Genomic DNA, 23093 nt, shown 5'->3' with positions numbered 1-23093 from the left:
TCTTCACCATTAATGATGGTAATATCACAAATGACCGCTCAAAAAGTTTTCCGATTCTAGAGAACAGCACGCACAATTCATTTATTTTATCTTCAGTCTTTCGGTATAAATCCACAGGTGCGATTTTAAGACGTACACAGTGGGTACACTTTTTTCTATGAGTCCTCTTTTCGACAACTACGAACAACACTTGAATCGACACCTGGACATGCAAACGTCCAGCATCACAACAATGCGTATTTGATGTGACGCAGTGAATGAAAACATAAGCAGCTGTAGAGGTGTTTTTTTGACTTCGTAAACAGACATAATAGCCTGCAGAGAGCAGCACAGCAGCCATCATGTTGGGAAATATCAGCACAGGTGGAGATCGTTACAGGGGGTGTGTCTGTTTATTAACAGATCTGAAAACATCACCAAGAGTTAAGACTTCATTCTGCGGCGAGGGACTGGTTATCTTACGACGAAGGGCACAGCGTGGTCTGAAATATTTCCGTCCTAGGTGTTACACTTGCCGTGGTTCTTCAAATAATGCATAATATACTTCAAATTCTTAAAGGCACGGAACACCATTAATTCTGTACACAGAGCAAGACTGCGTTAGAACCATATGGCCACTGGTCTGTCATGTGACTCTTTCTCAATCTGAAGAGCATCAGTGTGCGAAATGAATGTGGAGTGACAATTCACCACTCACTCCGCATTGGACCATCGTCTGTTTGATTTTATCGCACCCATGAATGTAAATATGTGTATTTTATATTTACATGATGCGTCAAGATTGGTCTGAGGTATCAGTATTACTTCCAGGGCCGGCCCTAGGATTTTGGTGGCCCTAAACAAAATCTGTGGGCTGCGTTGGGGGCGGGGGGGTTGCGAGCTTGGATTTTGTCGAGCATTATTCATTCCCGATCGCTAGTTCCGCGATAGGGGATGAATAACGCAATTACGAAAATAACATTGTTTACCTTATATAAACATTGGATCGTGTGCCCCCCCCCCCGCCCCCCTCGTGGTCGTGTGGCCCCGGTTGTGGCCCTAAACAACCGCATAGACCATTTATGCCACGGGCCGGCCCTGGTTACTTGATATACACAAGTGAACAAATCACACATGCTGTTTTACGAACACAACATCTTATACAGGGAAATTTTAAAGTACCAGACTGTAATACGGTCAATCCATGAAATCTTATTTGTATGTATAGCTAATGCTTAAAACAACGGTGCTGTACATATTTCCCAAATGAATGAGAGATGTTTTATTGGGTTACATATACTAATATATATACTGTGCCGAAATAAGACGACACAGAGCTACAATAGGAGCACAGAACAGTGCATTGACTGCACGGTGTTCAGTGTAAAACTTGAAGTTAAGTTGCCAAGATGAACGAGAGAACATTGTGTCTGTTTTGCTGGTATGCAGGTATCATACAGTACATGTATGTGATTGTGTAGAATCTGTCATGTGATCTACTGTAACCACCGTAATAAATCCACAGGGCTCAAAATGCGTTCTGTGTTTCTGCTTTTTGACCCAAGCACAGCATTTAGAAATCAAACTCTTGACTACTAGGAAGAGGACTGTTCAGCCCTTTCACTTTGTATAATGGTTAATAATGGTTAAATGATTGTTTCTGTGATAAGGAGAACAGTCTGCAGCAATGTTTTCTGTTCTTGTCAAATTGTCAGGTTTGCAATCCGACCAATAACATCTGGCAATTGATACATAATGTCACAGAAGCCCTGCGTTGCAGCTGTTGCACGTAGTAAACTAGTGCAGCCACAGGCTGACCACTAGGTGGCGACATTCCCTTGTTTATCAACATTTGCCAGGCGAGCGACAGTGGCTGCCGCTTTGTCACACAAAAGGACAAAGGAGCCACAACAGTAACATGGGTGTGAGTCAAACTGACTTCCTCTCAGCCATTCAACCAAACTCTCATATAAAAATAGCATGTTTTAAAAAAAATGTAATTCCTTCTATCCCATATTGACTGGCAGACCAGTGGGGGAGGTGGGGCAGGCCAGAGAATAGAGAAGAATTATCAAGCAGAAAACACCCTCTTCCAAACTGCTGTAAAGAAAAGAATCACCTTTTACTGCTTCATAAAGTTCACTACAGATCACAAAAACATACAACAGACAGCCACTTCTATTCGACAATTAGGAAAGACAACTAGGCCATTATCCACCCAATTTATTTAGATTTGTTTAGACTTCCTAATATGTACTCTCACAGATATGTGCAGTCTCACAGATATATAAGCAAATGTTTCACTGTTAAATAAAACAACAGAAAAAAAGGGTGACATTTTTTTCATATTCAAACAGGACTCCATAACCAAAAAAAAAAAAGAAAAAACACCCATTCTGTCTTGTATTTATTTAATCAGGCAAACTGGCTGAGAACACCTCTTGTGATAATGAAATGGCTACATGAGAACATGAGAGATCAGGCAATGTAAAGAAAGAGAAAATGAAAAAAAGGACATTTTAGTATAATATGCCTGCTCACATAGCCCAGATGCTGTATAAATGTATAAATAGATGGGGTCCCTGCTATATGTGGTGGGGGTGGAGTTAATACATACACTCACTGGCACTCGCTGATTAAATATTAACACGTGTCGTGGTGACCTCACCCTTTCCCCACAGTCCGAACTCATGCTACAGAAAACGCACTGCCTAGAACCACAAGAATAGAACACGCTATGTGGGTGACATCACTGACAGAGCCCTGAGCAGAGTCGGTCCGGAATCACGTGACTAGCATGAGGCGTCTCTCAGTTTGTATCTGCTCATTCCTTTTGAAATCGCAGAGGCCTGTGTTTCTGACCGTTTCAGCACGGCATCCTTGGCAGATCTCCTGCGAGGATTTTTTTATTTTTTATTTCAGGTTATCAGAGTGGGCGGAGCAGTCCTTCAAATCCCTCCGGTGAACCATGCTAACACAACAGCCACGCCCATTCTCTGGAGGGATGTTCGTCGAGATACTAATCGGAGTCTGGAGTCTATATAGACACTGCCATTGTGCAAAGGTAGTAAAATGGCAAATAGAATTCCGTAGATATATAGAAATAAATTAGGGTGGGCTATGTTCACATTATACAATGCTGTAATAAATTAGAATACTACAACCAGTTCTGGACATCACACAATAATATATAAGAAGATGGGCCACAAGACGTGTTTCAGGTATCAACCATATAGGCCTACTTTGAGAACAATTAACTTTAAAACTCCGAAAATGTTCACTCAAGTAACATGATTTCTGTTTAAGGAATAATAAATGTTGTCACGTGAGATTTTTAAAAAATTTTTACCGAAGCTCTGTGAGCCTTCTGGCATATTTACGGCAGGTCATTAAACTTTCTCGAGCTTCCCGCTTCCTTGGTCCAGGTGACACCTGAAGGGGCCTACCTTGGATCCGAGCCCCCCCGAGGCAGGTGTGCCCACCGCCCCACACCGCTGACCCAGGGATGGCTCTGTAAAATACCGCACTCCCCACCTACAGCATCAGCTGGGTGGTGACAGTGGATCTGGGAATAACGGCACCTGAACATTCACACCAATAACTCTGGTACTGAGTGTTTTTGGTGACGATAGAGGAATTAATCTGAAGAGCTCAAGCTCACAGGCTTGCGTTACCTGTCTCAGATAATCGCTAAATCAGATGTAGAAAGCAGAATTAAAACAAGTCTGGGAAGGTACTCACAACCCCCACACTTATTTGTGTATGTTCAAGCATCTCATGAAAGATACTTATTAAAGTCCTTACGACTAAACAGAACACAGAGGAAGTGAGTAACAAAGTCGGCAATAATCTTAATATGCTCCTTTTATGGATATCTAAAAAAAATAAATAAATCATTATCACGTGGTGGTGTGTTGTATTTTATCAGAATTCTATATATGTTTATATTTTATATTATTATATATTTTATATTTCTGCATTTGAATTAGTGCTGTTTTTTATGCATTGTATGTGCAGAATAAAAGAAAAAATGTATAATAGTAGATTGGCTGAATGATTCATCATTCAAATGTTCTCCTGCTCTTTCGTCCTTTGAGAGCTGTTGCCATGGTTTACTTCTCTCCCTTCTCCCTTTGTTTGTCTATCCTGCCCCCTGCAGCTAGGCCATGACATCATCCTCCCTTGTGGGGCACTGTGATGGTAACTAGTCCTGATTCAGCAACTGTAATGTCGCCCCTCCCCCACTCCCCCCCCCCCCCCAAACCCACCCCCACCCCCCAGTTTCTCCACCTGTTTCACTCTTGGCTGGCAAACTGCTTTCAACAGTTAGAACACAGGTCCTGTTGCAGTGTGGGAAATTCTCATTTTTGAGAATGGATGTGCTTCCACAGAAATCGATAGGGTTCTCACCTAGACCAAAAATGATTTACCTTCACTAGAGGCATGATGACAGCAGATGGCTAGTATATTTGCCCTTAAAATTCAGAATTAGCAACAAAAACAACGACAGAAAAAGAGCCATTTGAATCAGGTTATGAATGCACGGAATTTAAGAGATTTAAAAAAAAAAAAAACTGCCATCCGTCCTAGCTTGGGTCAGTGCGCCCCTGGGGAAGCTTGCTTAAACAGCAGACCTGAAGAACAGGCGCTGAAAGGACGGCTTTCAAGTCCGCGGGGGCGGGGCCATCGGCACAGCTCTCTCAAACGGATTCTCCTTTCTCCCTTTGTCGCGGTGGTAAATGCCCGTTTTGTTGCTAGCTGCAGCCATAACGTGAATGGAGTCTTGGCAGCCGATCTCTGATTATCTATTGTGGCGTTTGAAGCGGACAGCTGCCAAAACAACGGTCCAGCGCTGGAGCAACAGTCACCTTTTCATAAACATTCTCCCCACGTCTGACACATTTGTATTTTTCCACTTGTACGAGAACCCTAACAGAGTTTCTCATGTATGTATGTATGTATGTATGTGGAAATCGTAATAAAATTTTCAAGCAAATAAATCTGATTTGAAATTTGAGTCCATGATTTGAGCCAAAATGGGATCTACTAGCCTAATAATCCATTTTTTTTAAGTAGGTGAAATGACGGTGTCTCATGACTGGATGCTTCCTAGGGCATCCTTCGCACATCATAGTTGTCACATACACCGTTTGGCAATGAAACAAATCTGGCAACTGTGTTTATTGGCCATTGTCCGTCAGCATATATTTACTTCCGCGTGTAATCCTACCTACTGATAAAGTAGCACTAATGGTAGCTGTTGTTTGGAAAAAGGCAGTCATGTTAACACAATCCCTCAAGGGCATCCACTGCAGTCCCAGAGGAAGCCTTACAGTATGCATTGCATATACAGTGAGCGCAATACTGTTTGAGACAAAGCCATATTTTTTCTTGATTTGGTTCTGTACTCCTGTAATTTTTGATATGCAATCAAACGATTAATATTTTGTGTTGCGTCAGTGAAAGTCTAAGAAGAATTATGAGGCTGAGAAATATGACAAAAAATAAACAAACAAAAAAAAAAACTGTCAAGAGATATAGGCCAAACCTTTGGCCTACTAAAACCAACTGATAGGAACATCATTAAGAAGAAAGAGAGCACTGGTGAGTTCTTTGGCTCAAATATGATCCTCATGTTGACAAACACCGATAACAGACTCCAAAGGCAATCAAAGGCCTAGAATCAAGACTGAAAGCTTTCTTATACTTGCGCTAAAGAAACAACCGAACCATAGCTAACTAATCATAAACGCCTGTGAAGCCATTTGTCCCAAACTTTATTGGACCCTGAAATGGGGCTATGTATGAAGCATTAGAATAACCCTTTAAAAAAAGCTGAGAATCTGCTCTTTAATGTCACGTGCATTGTTTGATTACAGATCTAAAATTGTGAAGTGCACAGCCAAGTCAAGAAAAAATATGTCTTTGTCCCAAACATTATGGAGCTCACTGTAGTTAGACATTTTAGAGCACATGGAAATGCAAAATGGCTGCATAAAAAATGCTTTTGAAAGATGACAGAATTGGAACTGAAACAGCTAATCCTTATTCCACAGCTACTTGTAATGCTGTGGACTAGTGATTTAAACCTGCGGTTTAAACTCCAGCTAAGCACACTGCAATTGACCTGTAGGGTCCAGGGCCTCCTTGTGAAAGAGATTCAGTATTTTTATTTTTTCAGTATTTTTTTTTTTTCCCCTCAATCATTCAATTTTTTTTCAAATAAAAACAAACAAACTAGATATTGAAAATTACCTAACAGCACAGATTACTTTTTGACTATATTTGTGACTAATTATACTGTTGTGAAGACATTATTTGAAAACAAAAACACTTCTACGGGCAGTAGGCCTAAGCAAGAACAGAGACAGAACCTCTAACTTACTGGCTCTCAATAGACAAGTCACATGATCGGAGCACTGTCTTGTTGTCGTTACGTGAAAATGTCGCGCTCACACACGCGCAGAAAAGCTTGTAATTACAGCCGCCAGACCCCAGGCATTAATCACAGTTGTTCTCACTCATTAACATTCTCAATATTCTCTATAGTTGTAGATCCGTGGTCTTATGTTGTTAATTCCATTTTGAATTGTGTATTATCGGATAATGCATTTAATAAGTCTTGGCGTGCTGACCATTAAAAATCTCTCTTGCCAAGAATTACTGCCAAATATGGGTTTGGCTTAAACTCAAATGCACATACCAAATGCAACAACCTGTAACAGGCTTAAATGATATCTCATATATCACTGTTTGCAGTTGTAAATATGATAAGGTATAAAGAGTGTTAGTTTTTCTTACCTGTTGTAAACTGTATTTCGTCGGAGCCGTTTGTCCATGTCAGCACGTGCAGTGAGTGAGTGTTGCAAACACAGTTCTTCCATTGTCGTCTTACATGTAAAGCTGTAAAGTAATACACATCTCTAAATACTGAGAGGCCCGATGTAACCCCATGACGGGGACAGTATTTCCCTGAGACGCAACACAGACGGGCGAATAAGCCAACATTCTTCTTCATTACTACTAATTCAGCACACGTAATACAAATCTGACAGAAACCGTTGTTGCGACAAAACCCTATAACGGGATGTAGGCTATTTCCCACCAACTAATGCCACATTATTCAACACCTAATATTGCTTCTAGCCCTTATATGGCAAAAAGGCTATTCACAATTAGCAACTGCGTGTTGTCGAAATAAAACGCACGTTGTCGAAATATGCCGTTACAATACATTCTTACATGTATGATGTAAATGAATTAATTGATGTTGGTTAACGCATATTTTGACGACTTTTCATTTGGTTTTGACATAGCCTAGGCTATTTTGGATTTTTTTTATTTTAAATATTGCATTAATATTGCATTCGACTCGAGACCAACCGTTAGAGCTGCGTTATTAGAAAACATCAGCAAAATACAGACAATAGGAGATGTGGAAGTTTGCAATCATAAAGGGATGGCCACGGCACCGTGCTCCTTTTCTCAATAGATACAGCTTGCAATTAAAATGTCCATCGAATGGTTTTACATTGTACAATCATTCGATCGACGAAATGTATTCAACCAGTCAATTCACGTTAGGTACATGATCAAAAGTGGAAAAAAAAATGTCATTGTTAGCCTCGTGGTTTTTGTTTTGATGGTTTAATGGATTATTTGGTTAAAAACTACAATTCCCCTAATCAGAGGGAAGCCATGCTTGGGCACCTGTTTGACAGTTGGCCAATAGGGCCCCAGCAACAGAAATGACGTAGCCGCTTTGGTCCTTTTTTGCGCGAACCGCAGAGGCTGAGGCATAGAGAGAACTAGGCGCGGTAACCGACTTGCCTTGCGAGAGCATCACCACTAAGGTGGGTGTGACTTTTTTTTCTTTGAGCAACTAGCCATCTTGTTAAAAGGTTCATTGTGAAATGTAGGCGTGAAAAATAACATAGTAGTCAGTATTTTCTTGCGTGTGCTATTTATTAGGTGTCATTTGTAATATTTGATCGGGAATGTCTTGCTCTTTGGCAACGTTAGCTATGATAAACGAAAATCAGTATTTGATAGAGCCACCCCTTTATACACTTTTGTTGTTTGTATCTATTGTATGTTTCTATCTAAATCTTTTTTTACTTAATTTATAATTTAACAATTATTCAGAAGGAATTCTTAACGGTGTTTTCACTTCCAACGATTTCTCAAAGCATCATGTAGCATCTAGACTAGTGACAGCGCATTCTACACATAGCCAACTAACTAGCAGCTTGTTTACCAGCTAGCTAGTAAAAGGCGGGTGCTCATCTCGGCTGGTCTGGAGAGAAAAACAGCCCTAGTCTAAGCGTCTTCGGCTTTCTCGATAACGTTAGCTGACCAGCTGTACCGTTAACCAGATGACTGTCTAGTCAATTTTGGGTGTGATCATTGAATTCAAAACCATTGTTTGCTGCTAGGCACACTGTCTTTATTTAATTAGCTGCATAATATAGCTATTTTACATTTAATTAATATCAAAAATGGATAGTATGCATGAACCACAATTTTGTGCACGTTTCAGGGAAACTGGCGTTTTATATTGTCAGTCGTTGGATAGCAAATGTAAATGTAACTGTCGGTAGCTAACGATTTGTACAATTTGTACCATGTTCTGGGTAACGACTGATAATTCAATGTGCCTCGTTGAGCTAGAGCTGGCTGGATCGACCGAAACGATAACGTTAATCGTTATCAGTATTAGCGAGAGGATAGGCAATTTACTCGATTAGCTGGATTTTTCGAGCTGGCTTTGAAAGGCTTAGAGTCGTATGATGTACAAATAAATTTAAAAATATAACTTTCTAAACAGCATCAGTTATTTGACGTTCATACACGATTGACCATCGAGTTGACGTTGTCTAAATCAGCTTGGTGGTTATTTTGGATGGTTTGAATTGCAGGTGGAGCCGTCTGGGCTGGTCTTTGTTTTCGGCTGCTTGACTTCTTACACAAAACAAAGGCGCATACCGTGTTCTTGCTGAGCTCTAAAAGCAAGGGATGCAGTCTGACAGAAGATGACTAGCCATAAAACTACCTAGTAGTAGTGTCATCGCTGTCCCCACCCCAGCCACACAAGGCTAAACGCGTGTCAGTTAATTACAGGTTTTAAGTGCCTGGATGCAAATGCAGTTATTAATTAAGATTACACAGCAATCACTCAGACTCACGCAGATAAGCAGTGTTCTCTCACCCAAAGTAAAGCTTGCAATATTTTTTGGTTTAGCATTTAAGATGTATTAATTTTTTTAAATTACTGTATTGACGAACACGATTCGCGTCTTTTCAATGTAGTGTCTAGCCACTCATCCGACGGACGCGGGTGGTGTTTGTAACGTCGTCATGCTGCGAATTATTTCATTTGCCGAAAGGTGTCGCGGTTGCATTGATATAGGCGATGTTTTGTCACAGTTTCCAGCTATCTAGTTCAGCAGAACTGTTCTAGAAGGGAGATGCTTCTTTCTGACCATTTAAATAAATGTACACAAGAGGGCGCTGATAGAACAGTGGAAGGGATGTGTTCGGCCCTGACAAAGGGTTGGGTAAATTCATTTCGTTTGTCTGAGAACCTTTTCATTGTAAATGTCTCTACTTTCTTTTTCAAGGCACTTTGACTATCTTCAGTCTTCTAAAATGGCTACACCCGAAGGTAAGAACACTTTTTTTTTTACATTACAGAATTTTGTCAGAAGGGTAATATCTGCACGCACAAGGAATATTGGCATGTGCTAGCAAACAAAGCAGAACAGAAGAGATATTAAATCTGTGCTTCTGCAGACTGTACCATTGTTTGGACTTGTTCATTTTGTCTGCTTGCTAGCTACCTTGTGATTCACTGTAGTAAGCTACTGAATATGAGCAAGATAGGGACAAAAAGGCGGCTTAAAGGGGAATACAAACTAATGATCAAAATAAATATCAAAGCAACTAAACACATGCCCATACATGTTGGAATTAGTGTGCACTTCAGTTTAGAATGATGAAATGAAATGAAACTTGAAGAAATTAAGCCAAGTACCCAAATAAGATATGTTATGTTATATGCACACATGCAACACAACATAACCTAACATAATGACGAGAACAGGCCATTTAGCACAACAGTGCTCACCATTTTTCTGTCAATATGAATGCTGGAAGTTTATTTTTGTTTTTTTCTTTAATTTTATTTAATTTAATTTTTTTTTTTTTTTTCAAATTTTAACGGCCTCCGACTTGTTTTTTTTGACCCGCAGATATCCAGGTGAAGGAGCTGGACAAACGTGCCTCAGGCCAGGCCTTCGAGGTCATCCTGAACCCGTCCTCTCAGGAGGCCAGGGGAGACTTCCCCCTGTCCACCCCCAAGAAGAAGGACCTGTCTCTGGAGGAGATCCAGAGGAAGCTGGAGGCAGCCGAGGAGAGGCGCAAGGTACCCCATCCGGCCCGGGACGGCTTGTCGTCTCTCCGTTCAGCCTTCCCCCTCACCATTTTTGGGTAGAGCAGGCGGGCAAGGCCCGTGGCGGCTTGTAGGCCACAACTTATTGACGCAACCAATTAGAGCTGGATGATATGGACAAAATCAAATATCACTATATTTTTGACCAAATGCCTCGATATCGATATTGTGATGATATTATGGAGATGGCTATTGGTACTTTCGCAAAATTACACAATGAGATTTTTGATAAATAATCATCAGTAACGCCTATGCAATAACTAAGTGGGTAAAGGCAAATAATAGAACAGCTAGAACAGTCAGGTAAGTTCAGAAAATTACATCGCTTTACTGTAATGCTGCCTTTAATACCAGGAAAAGACAACACTTATGCCATATCACGATATTACGATATACAAAATCCCAGACGATATGTAGTCTCATATCACGATACCGATATAATATCGACATATTGCCCAGACCTGCAACCAATTGCGCGTCCCGCTATTTGGAATAGCAGACCTGTCCTATAACTGTAGCGTCCTGCTGCTCTTGCTGCGGAATAGAACGTGTGTGTTGCACCCGCCCGTCTCCGTTCAGTCCACCGAAGGGGAACGCGGGTGGACTGCAGGTGTCTGACTCGAGCAGTCAGCAGACCTGGGTCAAATACGTATTGGTTTCCTGCTCTGGTCTCATGGAAGGTCGGCCCTGGCGTAGTCGAGATTTCGTTCCAGACGCCGTGCTACATCCCTGCGGAAAGGAGCAGCGCTTTGTCTTAGACGCTTTTGGATGTGTCACCCCGGAGGCTGTTGAATGCAGTCTCTTTAATTGAGTCAGGTCGATTCTAATCCTTCAATGCCAAAGCCTTTGCAGTTTTGCCGTTCACAAACAATACCGTAACTAAACGTCATTCTCAACGTGAACCTTTTAATTCTGTTAAAGTGGCCGTTCAACAGGAGTCACGTCATCAGCCACATTTAAGGAAGTTAATTTGTAAGGGGTTTCCCCGTGCTTTCAAACCTCAATAACAGGATGATGGACAGATATAAACAACTGGTACGTACCCTCTAATCGGCCTGACAGACAGGCGTGGACCTCTTACCATCCCACAGCAGTATCACTGGCACCGGCTCCAAAAGCTCTCAGAGAGGATACAATTAACGCAGCTTTAACAAACTGTGCCTATTCTACATACTGGTCACCAATTCCTTCAAATGTGCTCTTAAGCCCATGCGTATGTGGCTGGCGGTTGCTGGACCACTACTGGATATTGATGCCCCTGCAGGATGTAATGTACTGTCTCAAATACTTGAAGTGCATTTAATGGCATTTATCTGATTATAATGCTCCAAGATTCGTTTGTTTGCTTTTAACTCGCTGCTGAGAGTGTATGTTGCTGGGAATGTCTCTCCAGCTGATGGATGGTTCTTGTAACCATGTTCTTTTATTTGTTTGTTTTTTATTTTATTTTATTTTATTTTTTTGCCTTCTCCCCACGACAAGTCCCACGAAGCCGAGGTCCTGAAGCACCTGGCCGACAAGCGCGAGCACGAGAAGGAGGTGCAGCAGAAGGCCATGGAGGAGAGCAGCAACTTCAGCAAAATGGCGGAGGAGAAGCTCAACCAGAAGATGGAGGCCAACAAGGAGAACCGCACCGCGCGCATGCAGGCCATGAACGACAAGTTCAAGGAGAAGGTGGGTAACAGCGGTCGGGCGGGATGTCCGTCTCCAACCCTCTGTGCCTTTTTGGCTGGACCGCAACGGCAGGGGCCAGCCCTACAAAGGCGAATGTCTGTGACTGAGTGAGCGATGAAGTTACACCATTGGTCGTATAGACACTACCACTGACTATCCCTGTAACAAATTGGCCACAGTTTCGCACACCCATACACGGTCCAGCCATATACTAGGTTTTGACCTGGTCTTGTTTAAATAAATAAAAAAGTACAAAAAATATGCAACCGTTTGAAGCAGTTGCAAAATTCTTGGAAAATTAAATGCTGCAACTGCCCTCCTGGGGGTTTGCATCCTGATGAACAGCTCGTTCTTAACACAGTGACACGCCTGACGCCTGAGAGTCTAGTGGACTCTTTACGGCAGGAGCGGTTCCTCTAGTTAGACAGGCTCTTGCAGTCTTCCCACACCATTTGAGCATGAGGTGTTGCACGGCTCAGCTGGGGGGTCTCTATGGAAATGATGCTGGTCGTCATAGTAACAGGATGGATTCACAAGATACAGTTATGCCCTCCAAACGGGAAGAAAGAATTAAAAAAAAAAATTGGTAAAAATATTTTTAAAATGTTTGACACCATTACAGATGCTAACTTTCCGGTGAAGTAGGCTTTGATCTAGGGGTTCAGTTCAGTCGTATGTGACAGCCTTGCGTTGGTTTTGCTCCGTTTCAGGATAAAAAACTGGAAGAGGTCCGACGGAACAAAGAGAACAAAGACGAAGAGGAGAACTGAACTGTACATTGGGGAGTGCGGGGGTATATATGGGCTTTTTTACATTTCCAAAGAGGAGTTCTCTCTCTTTTTTCCCTTCCATTCTATGGTCAGTATTGATTTTGTTTTTTATTTTTTGGTTTTGTTTCACTGCTGTCCTTGGAAGGAAACAAAGATCAAATGAATTTCCTCTTTTGTTTTTCCCCTGTTTTTGAGTATGCTCAAGATGATTCGTCTTGTGGGTTTTGCTTGTCGCGTTGCATCAGTTTTCCTGTTTGCCGATTTGTCAAATTGCAGCATTTGACCTTCCTTTAAATTATCAGTCCTTACACCCGTGAGAAAGCATGTTACTATGCATTGATCCTTAACCTTATCTAATACACAGTGCAAGTTGGTAATATGATACTAGAGCTAAATAAAGTAGCACAGGATATGTATTTTGACTTTACAGTAAAGTATGTTACAGCTATGTTGTGATATATGATAAATGTTCTGCTCTGCTAACTACTCTGCCAGTACTTTTTCTTTTTCCTTTTCTGTGGGGGGGTGGGGGGGGCGTGTGTGCATGCAGGGGGTAGGGGAGTAAGGGGTTCAGCATCAAAGCATTTAAGCACATGACTTTGCCCGTGAAGTTTCCCCGGAAAGCTTCCCTGCAGCCGTGAGAACACAACAAATGCAATGGCAATACACTTTGTGGCAAATTTGTGGATCACTAGTTGGCTTATCCCGTGTACTAAAAAAATGCAAATAAAAATTTTAAAAACCATGCGTTGTTTTTGTGAAACATTTCATGTGAATGTTTTAATCCCATTTCGGAAGAATCTGGTAAGTAAAAATGGTTCTCTTAACAAATAGCAACCGTATACAAATTTATTCCCTAAAAATGAGCTCTAATTGGACGTGACATAAGGCTTATGTGATTGAGTGTTTCTAAGGATTGACCACTTAGCTTCCAAGTGGTTCAGTTATTAAGGGGTGACACCATGATTGCAGGCTGAGCCCTACATGTCTCCAGTTATAGCCTGAGCTATATTATTACCCCACTAATCCTGTGCCCACAGTGATTGGGCATACTTGGCTAGGCTAGCGGTAGAGTGGGCAAAAGTCACCACGATTCCTGCTATGGCTGTGCTACTGTATGTACTCACAAAGCCCCAGCGTGTTACCGGTTGACGCAAGATGTGTTGCACCTGTGATCCCTGCTACTGCAGTTCTCCTGTTGTGGGCGGTGTAATGTGTCGGTAGGAAAACTCACTGGTTTGTGTGCCAGTGTGGTCAAGCTAAAGTGCAGTCTGTGTTGGTAAAAGCGGTGTTGTGGTGCCTTTTCCCCTGTATACGTAAATGAGGTCAGAAGCTGAAATTTGTTACACTAATAGGAAACAAACAAAACACTAAAAATGGAATAAGCAAAGAATAAGCAAGAGATTTCAAAGCAGAACCAATAAAAACTTAATATATAACGCGACGTACAAAAGTGCATCTCATGGTCATGGACAACTACAAAACACAGGTTCAATAAGATACGATACTCACTTCGTACAGCTATTCTAGCCAAGAACACAGTTTAGTTGACACAGTGAACACTATTCTGACCTAACTTATGCCAAGCCAAACTACGAAGAAAAACAAGCTACAATAGGCCTATTTCACAAGATGGCGACCAAAACCGGATGTAGGGATACTTTGTTTCCGGTTACCGTTGCTACGGACGCAAGTCCATTTCTGACAGCGAAAAATTGAGCCTAAACAGCGACGTGTGTTCTCACAGTCCCTGATAGCTCTGCCAAAGTTCACTGTCCGATGTTATCCGCATTGTCGAAGCATTGCCAGTGAACGTTAAGCGGTCTAAACTGGACAAGGGCTATAAATTATTTTTTGAGAAGTTTATATTCGGTTATGAAGGTAAGTATAACGTTAGCTCTGGTTCACAAGAAAGCTAAATAGCTAGCTTGCTAACCACATCAAGTTAGCCGATTAAAGAGATGTTTCACTTCGACATAACAAATTCTTTTCTGGAGGCGACTCCATTGTGTTTTCGTAGCGTGAAGCAACATCTGCTGTCCGTTAACAGCGTCTCTGTTCCTCTTGGTTGTCCCGAAAATGAATGAATAGGGAGCCTGACAACTGTGAGGAAAAGCGATTCTGTTAACATTGACGGTCAACAGGGGAGGCAAATGCTATGTAAGTACAATGTTAGGCTCCACAAAATTACTTATTATACCGAAGTGAAATATCTCTGAACTAAGTTTTGTACTACCGTTACTATTTTGTGGCATGCTGTTTGTGCTGTACTTGTTCTAATAAAGATTTATATTGCTTGTCAGATCGCCTGTGTAATGGTGTTCAGTTCACTACCGAGCTGTTTGTTTTCATCGCTGATAAAAACTACCCACACATTTTTAAATCAGCTGATATATCTTAAGTAGGCTTGTCGCGATGTCCGTCAATACATTTTGTAATTACAATTAACAACTAAAATAAACGTGCATCTGCAGTTTCAACATTGAATATCCAAATATGTGCTTGCTAACAAGCTATCTGTCTAAAATGTAATTTGCTAATCATAACATATAGCTCGCTAACTGATTTTATGACATTCCAAGTTCCAGCGCACACCAAACTACGGAGGAAGAGGTCTGCATGCTATTTCGCCGAGGCTCTCAACCAGGCGAACGTTTCCCTGCTCCTGTTTACAACCTGAGGCACTTCTCCAAAGCGCGCAAAGAGTACAGATGAGCTGCTTAAACTCTGAATAACTCGCGATGTCGGTGTTTGAGGTGCTTGGCTAAGTTAGCTAGCTAGATGCGTTTCCTCTTTCAGTTTGAAATGAGCAATGACAGTGTTTCCAAACGCGTTTTTGACAATGTTGTCTTGATTATATAACCAATTTCTGAATATATAAATTCAATTCTGGATATATAAGTACAATTCCCGAATATATAAATTAAATTTCCGAATATATAACTTCAATTCTGGATATATAAGTACAATTCCCGAATATATATAAATTCAATTTCCGAATATATAACTTCAATTCTGAATATATAAATTACAATTCTGAATATATAAATTCAATTCTGGATATATAAGTACAATTCCCGAATATATAAATTCAATTTCCGAATATATAACTTCAATTCTGGATATATAAGTACAATTCCCGAATATATATAAATTCAATTTCCGAATATATAACTTCAATTCTGAATATATAAATTACAATTCTGAATATATAAATTCAATTCTGGATATATAAGTACAATTCCCGAATATATAAATTAAATTTCCGAATATATAACTTCAATTCTGAATATATAAATTACAATTCTGAATATATAAATTCAATTCTGGATATATAAGTACAATTCCCGAATATATAAATTCAATTTCCGAATATATAACTTCAATTCTGGATATATAAGTACAATTCCCGAATATATATAAATTCAATTTCCGAATATATAACTTCAATTCTGAATATATAAATTACAATTCTGAATATATAAATTCAATTCTGGATATATAAGTACAATTCCCGAATATATAAATTCAATTTCCGAATATATAACTTCAATTCTGAATATATAAATTACAATTCTGAATATATATATAACTCGGTTTATAATCAGGCATATCACAAGACATCCGTTTTTATTTTTTTAATAATTTCTTTTTTTTTCCTTCATGGGCTACTGAGTGAGAAAAACAAGTTTAACATTAGCATCAGTAAAATTTGACAGTACAATCAAGGATAAGCAAACAAAAACGTTAAATAATTAAAATTTGAATTAGGCAATAATTCGGACTTCATTAAGGGGTCCTTATTTTCTTGGTATTAGGACCTTTCAAGTAGGGGCACCAAATTTCACAGGGAATGGCCCAAAGAGCTAGAGAAATAGAAAATAATCTCTTAACCAGCGAGAGTTTCATAGAAGCCTCGGCGAAATAGCATGCAGACCTCTTCCTCCGTAGTTTGGTGTGCGCTGGAACTTGGAATGTCATAAAATCAGTTAGCGAGCTATATGTTATGTTATGATTAGCAAATTACGTTTTAGCCAGCTAGCTTGTTAGCAAGCACATATCTGGATATTCAATGTTGAAACTGCAGATGCACGTTTATTTTAGTTGTTAATTGCAATTACAAAATGTATTGACGGACATCGCGACAAGCCTACTTAAGATATATCAGCTGATTTAAAAATGTGTGGGTAGTTTTTATCAGCGATGAAAACAAACAGCTCGGTAGTGAACTGAACACCATTACACAGGCGATCTGACAAGCAATATAAATCTTTATTAGAACAAGTACAGCACAAACAGCATGCCACAAAATAGTAACGGTAGTACAAAACTTAGTTCAGAGATATTTCACTTCGGTATAATAACATAAGTCATTTTGTGGAGCCTAACATTGTACTTACATAGCATTTGCCTCCCCTGTTGACCGTCAATGTTAACAGAATCGCTTTTCCTCACAGTTGTCAGGCTCCCTATTCATTCATTTTCGGGACAACCGAGAGGAACAGAGACGCTGTTAACGGACAGCAGATGTTGCTTCACGCTACGAAAACACAATGAAGTCGCCTCCAGAAAAGAATTTATGTCGAAGTGCAACATCTCTTTAATCGGCTAACTTGATGTGGTTAGCAAGCTAGCTATTTAGCTTTCTGGTGAACCAGAGCTAACGTTATACTTACCTTCATAACCGAATATAAACTTCTCAAAAAAGAATTTATAGCCCTTGTCCAGTTTAGACCGCTTAACGTTCACTGGCAATGCTTCGACAATGCGGATAACATCGGACAGTGAACGTTGGCAGAGCTATCAGGGACTGTGAGAACACACGTCGCTGTTTAGGCTCAATTTTTCGCTGTCAGAAATGGACTTGCGTCCGTAGCAACGGTAACCGGAAACAAAGTATCCCTACATCCGGTTTTGGTCGCCATCTTGTGAAATAGGCCTATATTAGGACAAATTCAAATTACCAAATGTCTTATTACAAATGACCAAAAACATCCCAAAAGGCTTGGGGATCATCCAGGTGCTTTTTTGCAAATGTGAGACGAGCATTGACGTTTCTTCTGGTTAGCAGTGGTTTCTGCCTTGCTACTCTCCCATGAATCCCATTTTTGCACAGCCTCTTATAGGGGAGTCATGAACACTGACCTTAGCTGAGGAGAGAGTCACCTGCAGTTCGTTGGATGTCCTTCTGGGATCTTTTGTGATTTCCTGGATGAGTTGTCGCTGTGCCCTTGGAGATATTTTGGCAGGCCGGCTACTCTTGGGAAGATTCACTAATAACCACTTCAAAGTGTTCTCGATTTGGAGATAACATCTCACTGTGGTTCAGTGGAGTCCCAGAGCCTTAAAAAATGGATGTGTAACTCTTTCCAGACTGATTCTTTTTCATCTCTTCTGGAATTTCCTTTGATTTGGGCATAATGAGCTTGTTGAAACTGTGGCAACTACTCAACTCTGAAGGCAAGGTTCAATATGAGTGTCATTTAGATTCAACAGCTTTCACCACAATCAAGCATGGCTGTGTTCAATCAGCTGAATCTAATTATCACTTACATTTGGTTAATTGATTGATTGAGTAATTAAGGTGCATTTTTTCACATGGGTGATAGGGGTGTTTGATAACTTTCATCATTAAGATAATCATTTAAAAAAAAGTTTTTTGTGTTTACTCAGGTCTAATATTACTCTTTGTCTAATGATCTGAAACCATTCAGTGTGACAAAATATGCAATAATTGAGGAAATTGGGGCGGGGGAATCCTTTTTCACTGCATTGTATAGAGATCTTGCCTGCATGGGGTCAGCAGTCAAGTTGAATGACCATTAACAAGCAGCCTTGTCATTGTGGTAGTGTACACCCCAGGGGCATAGCTATTCTGGGCCCCCTGACAGAATATTACTCTGGGCCCCCTTTTTTTAATAAAACAAATAGATCTTTTTCAATTTTTTTATTTATCTGTGCCCCTAGAATCTTCACCGTTTTTCACCTGACAGCCCTGGTTCACCCACAAGCATGCTTGTAATTACAGCACCTTGCCTCTGGTCTTAATTTCATTAATTTTCTCATTAAGAAAAAAACTCCATAGCCACAGTGTGCTGTTCTCATTACTATTGGATTATACATTTCATAAATTTTAATTATTCTGGTTTAGTAAATCCCCCGAAACAAAATGGCTGTCGAATGAAAAGAACATTCTTTGCTAAATCGTTTGAATGAACTTTTCAACTGAAACCCAAATTGTAACTAACAAGCTGTCAAACTTCAACTTTAAATGTTGTTTTAAATTAAGGAGTTACATCTTTAATATGCCATTTTCCCCCTTGCAAGTTTTATTTTGAGTGGATACTAGGAAATAATATTTCTTGTGCAGACCACCACGGGATGGTTTGTGATTTTGGGGCTCTAATATTATTAGTGCTATAAACTGGATTTTGGAAGACAAATTTAAGGAGTGGATGCAATTTGTTGACAGTCCTAAAGCATTAGAATAAAAAAGGCAGGGCACTCCTCCGTGGTCATGAAAGACGAATACTTCACGAATTCCCCAATAGGTGGCGCTACACTGCTGTCATTCACACTATACAGTTTGATGGATTTTTGGTTTATCAATTAGTCATAATCAATACGATAGCTCCACCAGTTTTCGAGTTCATAAAGAATTATCCATATTTGAACACTGAGGGGGGAGGGTGTTATATTGATGCACTTAAACGAAGAATTGCTTATTTCAGCTGTGCAGCTATTTTAATGAGATAACTAGTTATATGAGCAAACATGGGGAAATAAAAAAACACCATTTATTTTATGTTGCCTCCGGTTTTATTGTACTATAGTAAAAACTAGTCTACATAATGCACATCAGGGAAGGTCAATTGGCCATAGTAACTATGACAACGGTAGGCCTATGTTACTTTCATACCTTTTGCACGAACTGCAGAGACTGAAGGAAAGAGAGAATTTGGCGCGGAAAAGGCTGCTTGAGAAGAAACGAGCATCAGCACCAAGGTTTATTTATTATTATTATTATTATTATTATTATTTAAGAAACTAGCAATGTTTTATTATTGCGAATGTAGGTAAGCAACTTACGGTGATAATAAATGGGTGGGAATCCGGCCAGTAATTTACACTTAACGTTAGCTGTTTGACAAATATTATACATTGAATTAAGAAGCTAGCGAAGTAATAAACAAACTACAGACCAATTTTACTTGCCAGATTTCCGCGACGTAATAATTTATAATGCTAATCCGTTTGAATGAATTTAAAATAAAGCTCGTTTTTTTTAATTTTTCTTTGACAGCCTCCTAGACTACAGGCCGCACTGACCGTCAAGTTCGTAGCTACCAACTATCGTTCGTTTTGTAGGCTAGCTAACGTTAGCTGAAAGGCGGTTGCTAAACTCTGGTGAGAGAAAGCAAAACCCGCGAGCCTCAAATTATCTAGCAAGCACATAAAATTAGCAAGTTGCAGCTAGGCTACACAGAGGTTAATACAGGTAAATGTTTACCTACTTCGGACCAATTGCGAAATTTAAGTGATGTTCGATGAAAGCGAAACAAACGGTGTAGTATTTTCGTCAATTATGATTCCCCCGGCATAGGTCACAATCAAACTAAGTTCATTAGACTAGCTGAAGTAGGCTGGCGAAAGCAAGAACGTCATACATCGGTACCTACTTAGTCCCGGAGGCGGCGTTGGATAGTACTTTTCAAAGAGGTCACAAACTTTATACGGTTTAAGTCTTCAGATACGGTTGAAAGTTGTTTTTCTCGTCCATTGTAATGTAACTTACATTTATCTGAACTCTGTTTCTTAAAGGCACTCCGACCGTCAGTCATCTAAAATGGCAACTAATGGTAAGCAAATTTCACAGCATCAGTCTTTTTCAGAATTGGTTCTGAAGCCTACAGTGGTCTTCTCTTTTCTTTGTTTGTAAGCTACCTTGTGATTTGGGTGGTTTAGATTAATTCATATTCATTCATTCATATTCATATAGGTCAGGGATAACCGCGATGCAGAAAAAGTCAGCTCAAGGGGCAATTCAGACAAACTGTAAATAAGTGCTCATGTTTATTGGACTGAGTGTGTACTTAACATTATTTAAATAAATGCAGTGATATAAGTGAATGAAACTAAGGAGTGTGCTCCCTGAAGGAGTCACGCTACCTGTGCTAGGTCAGGTCGATGACCTGCAGAGCTTTGACCCGCAGGTATTCAGGTGAAGGAGCTGGACAGGCGCCCCTCAGGCCAGGCCTTCGAGGTCATCCTGAGCCCCTCCTCAAGGGGAGACTTCCCCCTGTCCACCCCCAAGAAGAAGGACCTGTCTCTGGAGGAGATCCAGAGGAAGCTGGAGGCAGCTGAGGAGAGGCGCAAGGTACCCCATCCGACCCAAGCGCAGTTCGCCAAATTGTATGCCTCGTTCCTAACCTTTTAAAGAGAACAGGGCTTGTTTGCGTCTCTGTTTGCTTGTTTGTGGCCCTTTGTCCTCCTTGGCTGAAATGCCCCTCTGGACCAAATAAATAAAAATTATTATTGTTATTATTATTATTATTGTTGTGTTGTTGCTGCTGTTATTGTTATGATCATGATTACTGTTATTAAACCTAATTAAATCGTTGTAGTCATTATAAAACTAAAATGCCAGATGATAGGGCAACGGGGGCATGAGGTAATGTGCCAGTGTCGGCTTTTATCTTGGCTTGAGCCCCTGCCCCTCAAAATGTCTGCACGCCTCTGATTTTTGGGGGTTCAGGCCTGGTTTCTGCCCAATTTCCCTTCTGTTTTTCTGTGAAGTGCTATGAGTGTGATGTACTGAATTGCTTAATGGTGTCCCCCGATGTGTCGAGTAGGCTTCAGTTTGCGTACATGTGCCCGCCTGCACTTTTATTCCCCCCCCCCCCCCCCACAACGACAAGTCCCACGAAGCCGAGGTCCTGAAGCACCTGGCCGACAAGCGCGAGCACGAGAAGGAGGTGCAGCAGAAGGCCATGGAGGAGAGCAGCAACTTCAGCAAAATGGCGGAGGAGAAGCTCAACCAGAAGATGGAGGCCAACAAGGAGAACCGCACCGCGCGCATGCAGGCCATGAACGACAAGTTCAAGGAGAAGGTGGGTAACGGCGGTCGGGGGCGACGTCTTCCATTTGCTCTGTGCGCTTTAATGGTAAACGCAATTGTATTCCTGTGGCGCAGCTTTGATTTGAGGTGCACTTCAGTCGTATATTTACAGCCTTGCGCTGGTGTCTCTGTCTTTCAGGATAAAAAACTGGAAGAGGTTCGACGGAACAGAGAAAACAAAGACGAAGAACAGAGATGAACTGTAAATTGTTCTGGGGGGGGTTGAAATATGAGTTCTTTTTAAATTTCCAAATAGCCCCCCCCCCCCCTTTTTTTTCATGGCCAGTATTTCTTCGTCTTGGTTTTGTTCGCTGCAGAACTTGCCAGAAAAGGAGGATTTAGTGAATTGTCTTCCTTGTCTCCCAGTATGCTCAAGAAGGTTTGTCAGTGTAGATTTTACTTGTCACGTTGCAGCAGTTTTCTTGTTGTTTGCCAGCTGTCGTTTGAGCGTTTGAGCCTTTTTGAAATTTTCACAACTTTTATCCATGAGAAAGCGTTCTTAACCTTATCCATTGCAGGGTGCAAGTTGGTACTAGAGCTGAATAAAGTGGCACAGGGTATCTATTTTGAATTCGCTGTACTGTAAATTCCAGTATGTTACAGCTATGTCATGATTAAATATTCCACTCTGCTGATTCCTTTGTGGACGTTATGTGTGTGTTTGTGTATGTGTGTGTGTGTGTGTGTGTGTGTGTGCGTGGTTGTGTTGGGTAGGGGGGGGGGGCGGGGGGTTGAGACATGATCTGTACACAATTTAATTGGGTTTGGGGGTTTACAACAGATTATTTTACCCAATAATTACTTTGGAATCTTTCCTGTGGATGTGATAACCTGAACACACTAAATGCCGCTGAAATACTTTTTTTTGCCCTTGGATGGATAACTGCTTGGTCTGAACCGCATAAAAATATTTTTACAGTTAGCTCTTACTGAAGTGCAAATAATAAATCTTATCTGACCTGTTCAATTTCTGAGAACTCCACACTTAATGGCAGTCAGTACCGTTCAGCACAACTGACTACAATAATAACACTTCTGTCATAAAAGTTGCAACTTCACAGAATTGCCTGCAGGGGGCAGTATTGACCTCTCCTCGCTGTGC

The 23093-nt window shown here is 40.7% G+C and overlaps 3 protein-coding genes and 1 long non-coding RNA gene across 5 annotated transcripts in view; 3 read left to right on the top strand and 1 right to left on the bottom strand.

Annotated features, from left to right (window-relative positions):
• The window catches only part of LOC118234305 (cAMP-dependent protein kinase inhibitor beta-like), an 18021-nt gene extending 16506 nt beyond the window's left edge, over window positions 1–1515 (top strand). Inside the window, exon 3 of the mRNA XM_035430748.1 lies at window positions 1–1515. This exon is cut by the window's left edge and continues 1089 nt beyond it. The gene's annotated coding sequence lies outside the window, so the exon portion shown is untranslated.
• LOC118234308 overlaps window positions 1–7649 on the bottom strand; it is a 25162-nt gene extending 17513 nt beyond the window's left edge. Inside the window, exons 1-2 of the long non-coding RNA XR_004766647.1 lie at window positions 7363–7649; window positions 6781–6882 (exon numbers count right to left, since the gene is read on the bottom strand). This is a non-coding gene — a long non-coding RNA (uncharacterized LOC118234308). The remainder of the gene's footprint in view (window positions 1–6780; window positions 6883–7362) is intronic.
• Window positions 7650–7721: 72 nt separating this feature from the next.
• On the top strand, window positions 7722–13618 carry LOC118234304 (stathmin-like). The gene is made up of 5 exons (XM_035430747.1): window positions 7722–7832; window positions 9600–9643; window positions 10230–10402; window positions 11912–12103; window positions 12814–13618. The coding sequence occupies exons 2-5, from the start codon at window positions 9628–9630 to the stop codon at window positions 12871–12873; spliced, it is 441 nt and encodes a 146-aa protein (XP_035286638.1). The 5' UTR covers window positions 7722–7832; window positions 9600–9627; the 3' UTR covers window positions 12874–13618.
• Window positions 13619–17983: 4365 nt separating this feature from the next.
• LOC118234303 (stathmin-like) lies at window positions 17984–22628 on the top strand. 2 transcript variants are annotated; one of them, XM_035430746.1, is made up of 5 exons: window positions 17984–18333; window positions 20695–20732; window positions 21087–21250; window positions 21792–21983; window positions 22131–22628. In XM_035430746.1, the coding sequence occupies exons 2-5, from the start codon at window positions 20720–20722 to the stop codon at window positions 22188–22190; spliced, it is 429 nt and encodes a 142-aa protein (XP_035286637.1). In that variant the 5' UTR covers window positions 17984–18333; window positions 20695–20719; the 3' UTR covers window positions 22191–22628. The 2 variants fall into 2 exon arrangements, with proteins under 2 accessions (XP_035286637.1, XP_035286636.1); XM_035430745.1 differs by lacking the exon at window positions 17984–18333 and adding an exon at window positions 18541–19878.
• The last annotated feature ends 465 nt before the right edge of the window (window positions 22629–23093 follow it).

The sequence above is a fragment of the Anguilla anguilla genome, chromosome 8 (assembly GCF_013347855.1).
Source record: "Anguilla anguilla isolate fAngAng1 chromosome 8, fAngAng1.pri, whole genome shotgun sequence".
Lineage (NCBI taxonomy): Eukaryota > Metazoa > Chordata > Actinopteri > Anguilliformes > Anguillidae > Anguilla > Anguilla anguilla.
Note: the sequence above shows the minus strand (reverse complement) of the source record. Positions and strands in the feature narration are given on the sequence as shown.